We start from the raw sequence: 4957 nt of genomic DNA, 5'->3' as shown, positions 1-4957 counted from the left end.
GGCATGTGCTTGAAGCCAGATGTGGATGCCAGGGCTGAGGAAGCAGGGGGAACTGTGTGTTTCTACTCAGAGCCAAGGTGAACGTCATTCCTTTGGTGCAGGGCTTCTGAACATTTGCTCAGGGAATGAAGCCCAGAGCCTGCCACAGATCACTAGCTTGAAGGGATCGATTGGTACCCTCTTCCTTGCAAACATAAGTAGGTCCCCCACCCCATGATTAATAATAATAATAATAATAATAATAATAATAATAATAATAAAGACACTCAAAGACAGCTTTGTTATGTGGGGGGATATCCCCTCCATGATATATTAGGCTCTGTGAGACTGCTCAGGCCTGGCCAGCCTGGGAGCAGGTTGCCAGGGGCGAACTCAACCAGCACACGGAGATTTCTTAGCAGCAGACCCAGGCTGGCCGGTATTAGACATTTGCTCTGCACCAGTAGTGTACAGTCTTAAATTAGTCTTTTAATGGTTTCAATCCACCCAGAAAAGGTTACTAGAAGCTTAACTTCCCTCTTGTCTTCCAAGCAGGATTCACGCTCTGGTTCCAAATGTCCAAAGTCCCACAGTATTGTGGCTGGGTACCAGGGCCAGCCTGGTTCTTTGGTCTCTTTCTTTATTGAATGTTCGGACAGGAGACCTAGGACAGGACTAGGGGCCCAGATGTGGTCAGTTAACCCATTGCAGGCCCAAGCTGCATCAGAGGAGCATCTGCTTGGGTGGGGTCAGGAACAGTTTATGAATGAGCTCTCTGGTCCATGTCACCTTCAACGATTCTGGGTGAAGGGGAAGAGCTGGCGCAGAAGGCCATTGCCTTGTCCTCCCTGATTGCCCCATGCCTTCTTCTCTTTGGCTGACTGAGATGCCTCTTTGTAGTTTATTCCCACGGACTTGATGCGCGATACACTTGAGGTGCGTTTCAGCCATCCGGTGGTAGTGGTGGTGGTGCTGCTGCTGTTGTTGTTGGCGTTTTCAAGCTCTCTGTCACGTTCTATCTCCCATTCTTCTGCACCTGACAGCTCCCGGAGGCTCAGAGAAGCATCTGGCCGCAGATAGTGACAAGGTCGGTTGCCATTGTAATCTCGACGTGAGGGGTCAGCACCCAGGGCTCCCACCAGCACCTTGATGACCATATCATGGCCTTGCAGAGCCGCCAGGTGGAGTGGCGTGAGGCCACCGCTGCCAGGGGCGCTCACATCAAATGGTAGTCCCCGGCGCCTAGCAAAATCGTGCAATAGAATGAGCTCCTCGTGGCGCCCGTGCTTGGCCAGCCAGTGCAGCACGCTGTAACCAGTGATCGGGTCCTCCCGCATCAGCAAGCTGGGCTCAACCTCCAGCATCTCCAGCAGCACTTCAAAACGGCACTCGGCAGCTGCCAGAATCCACGCGTGCTCCCGCGGCTCAAGGCACACTCGGCCGCTGCCCTGCCCGCTCGAGCGGCGGGACCCAGACGCAGCGAACTCCAAGTGCTCTTCGGACAGACACCCGGTGGGAGCCGCCCCCTGCAGCCCCAGCAGCTCCCGCAGCGCCCCGCGCCGGCGTGTCCCGTTTGCCCCACTCACCGTCAGGGCCCTGGGGATGATTCGCTCCCGGGACAGGTTGGCACTGGCCGCGACAGCTTGGCCCTTGTACCTGCCAAGGCAACGGGAGTCCTTACTGTGGGAGCGGATCTGCGGGGTGCTGGGCGCGCTTGACTCGGAAGGCTCGTCCGAGGCTTCGGACAGAGGGTTCCTGTCTTCTAGGGCCTGGGCCATGATCTTCCAGCTGCCGCCCGGGTGGCTCCGGGGTCTAGCGTTCGTTGGCCTTCCAAGGGCCCCACAGGGAGAGGAACTGGAGCTGGCGGTGGGGAAGGAAGCGTCTTGAGCAACTGGGCTCCGAGGGAGGGAGCGAAGAAGGGGAGGAGATGGACCGGTGGGAGGGGACAATCCAGGGGAGGGTGCCTTTGTGGGCGGTGGGAGGCGTGGAGGGGTGGGCCGTCCAGTTGTGTCCCCTGCTACGGCCGGGAGTCTACCTTTGGGTACCACTCCACCAGGAGCGCGGCGACTTCAGGACGCGACCCACTCCACTTCAAGAGGCCAGGTGAGCGGTAGCCCAGCCTCCCGCACCTGGCTGGCAAACTAGGAGAGTGTGGGGCTGGCATGTGTGCTCTGGTCACCCTGGTTCTCAGCACCCATGCTGCTGCTGGGGTGAAAAATGCCCCTGGTCACCTGGGGACTGAGTCGGGCTTCCAGTCGCTATCTTCAGGAGCGCGATCTCGGAGCGTCAGGGGCGATCGCTCCTCTCTCTCTCTCTCTCTCTCTCTCTCTCTCTCTCTCTCTCTCTCTCTCTCTCTCTCTCTCTCTCTCTCTCTCTCTCTCACCCCCTTTTTTGAAATCTGTCTGCACTTTGTCCCGTGCTTCGTCTCCCTAAGCCTTCAGGAGGCAGCCTGGCGAGCTCTGACTCAGGCTCATCAACCTGCTTTCTGTAACCTTGACCTTCTGTGCGCAGCAGCGCCGGAGTGCTGTCGGGGATTCCTGCTGAGAAACTTGAGCCCAGAGATCTAGTTGGAGAGGTGTTTCCCAGAGCACAGCAGCAGATTTCCGCCTGACTCTGCCTTCTCCCTTCATTACTTCTCTGGGTGGGTTTGAAAAGGCAGCTGCAGGTGAATCTGACCCAGCGCCACAGACAAACAGCTGTCCTCTTTCCAGCTTCATTCATCTCTGGTATTTCCTTAAGAAACCTGCTGATGTTAGGAAACGCATAGCTTCTGATTTTTTGAAGAAGGTGGATAGTTTATCTTTTTATTCCAACATTAGACTACTTTTACTCTTCGGTTTACCAACGGATGATTTTGCTGTTTGCTTGATTTGTGTGTGTGTGTGTGTGTGTGTGTGTGTGTGTGTGTGTGTGTGTGTGTGTGTGTTTTGTTTGTTTGAGACAGTATTTTGAGACAGGCTGGCGGGGACTAGAGGTGAAACTTTCCTGCCTCTGGTTCCAAGAGAGATGGTTCTTATAATGGTCTTATGTGGCCAAGGCTGGCCTGGAACTCAATATGTAGCCAACAATAATGTTGGATTTCTGATCTTTCTTTGTTTTCCTCTCAAGTGCTGGGAATACAGGGGTGCTCTGTCCCGTATGACAGTAGTTTTTACGCCTCCCTCCCCCACGGTGTTAAGAAACTCAGCCTGCAAGCTAGAGGGAGCTATAGAAGGCTTTTGAACCAGGGAGGGACACAGCCATGATTCAGGTTGTGTTTGGAAGATGATGTTGGGAGTAGAGGCAGGAAGCCAGAGTATTCAAGCAGTCCGGATCAGGAGGGGTGGCGACTGAGGCCAAGCCAGCCTTCTCGTTTGGGACTTACAGTGGCACCAGCCATGGACAGTGTGAGACGGTGACTTTTCCTGCTTGCTGTTCAAATATTTAGGGCCAGCTCTAAATATCTCGAGTGTGTTCTTTTCTGACAGTATATGAATTTTAACCTACTTTAAAAAAATATTTACTCTCTCCTAGACAGTGCCAGACGCCAGATAGGTGTTACTTCTTACTTCTTCCCCATGGTTTAGGGTCGAAGAAGGCATCCTAACTTTCAGTTTGCCGAGAACTTAGACCACTTGCCCAAGGTCACCCAGCAGGAAGTAGCAGAGTAAGTGTGTGTGACACGGTAGCCTTTGTTCTGGCACAAAGAGACTGCCATTGCAGCCAGGTTTATCTGCTGCAAAGTACTCACACAAGGGCCAAATTGCAGCCAAATGGCTGAGCCAGACCAAGTCGAAGTCTCCCTTATCTCTCACTCGTCCTTTTCTGCCTAGGCCACTCTCCTTTCGCTCTCTCTTTTAAGTTAATTAGTTGATGTTGGGTGCCTTTGAGATGAGGGTCTTATATAACCCAGGTTGGCTTTGATCTCCTGATCCTCCTGATTCCACCTTCCAAGTGGTGGAATTACATGCCTCTGTCACCATGCCTGGCTCTGTTTTGGTTTTGAGATAGGATTGTTTCACATAGTTCCGGCTGCCCTGGTACTACTCACTGTATAGTCCTGACAGGTCTGGAACTCTCAGCAATCCCCCTGCCCCAGCCTCCCTCTTCCTTCACACTCAGGTCTAGTAAAGTTCTTCACGTTTTAAGATCAACCTCAGTATCCACCTTATCCAACCAGCCTCCTCTACCACAGTCCAAAATGATCCTCTTACTTCCCAACCCCTGTTTCCATGGCCCCATTGTCACCCAGCGTAGAGGGTATTGTATTGCCTATTGTATTTCTCTTCTCAGACAGGTCCAGTGAACTCTGAACTGTTTGATGATTGCACCAAACTCTCCGTGTACATACTCTGTATTTGCAGAAAAAATAAATAGGTTCTACTTTGTTCTAGGTCGGCAGCTTAGGAAACTGTGATTCTCGAATTGTATTGCTGCATTACACCAAATCTGCAGGACTTCGAAATGCATTGATTTGCCTAGCTTATAACGAGACAGAAAAATAATGATTAAATTGATTTTTCCTTGAGCCAAATGGCCAAAGCTACCTCTTTGCTTCTACAGACTACTTAAAAACAGGCCCCACCCAGCCCAGGCCCAGGCCCAAAGTGGACTTCTAAGCTTTCAGGCTTTCATTTTCCAAATGAACTCCGACTGACAAGCAAGCTATTCTGTTGCTCTGGAAACTCCCCTCCATAACCCCAAATCTGTAAACACCAAACCACATGCATGCACACGCACATACTTCTAGACTATGTGAACAGCTGCAGCAATATTTTCTTTAAATCAAAATGCCAGCAAGGAGAATGCTAGAACTATTAATTGTCCTTGCCACCAAGCAAGCAGTTAGTGCCCCTCCTATCAGCATTAATAACATCACTAGTTCCAGCTCAAAGACTGCAAAGGCAGGCCCCCCCAGCAAGACACACCCATGACACACATGCTCTTGAATTCTATTTCCAGAGGTCGAGCCATGGTGCCTCTCTAGTAGCTCGTTTCA

The 4957-nt window shown here is 52.0% G+C and overlaps 1 protein-coding gene across 1 annotated transcript; it reads right to left on the bottom strand.

Annotated features, from left to right (window-relative positions):
* Positions 1-277: 277 nt before the first annotated feature.
* Sowahd (sosondowah ankyrin repeat domain family member D) lies at positions 278-1900 on the bottom strand. Its single transcript, XM_032889541.1, has one exon. It carries the CDS (start codon positions 1755-1757, stop codon positions 771-773), a length of 987 nt encoding a protein of 328 aa, XP_032745432.1. The 5' UTR covers positions 1758-1900; the 3' UTR covers positions 278-770.
* Between the last annotated feature and the right edge of the window lie 3057 nt (positions 1901-4957).

This window comes from Rattus rattus, chromosome X (genome assembly GCF_011064425.1).
Source record: "Rattus rattus isolate New Zealand chromosome X, Rrattus_CSIRO_v1, whole genome shotgun sequence".
In the NCBI taxonomy this organism is placed as follows: domain Eukaryota; kingdom Metazoa; phylum Chordata; class Mammalia; order Rodentia; family Muridae; genus Rattus; species Rattus rattus.
This window is presented reverse-complemented; position numbering and strand designations above follow the sequence as displayed.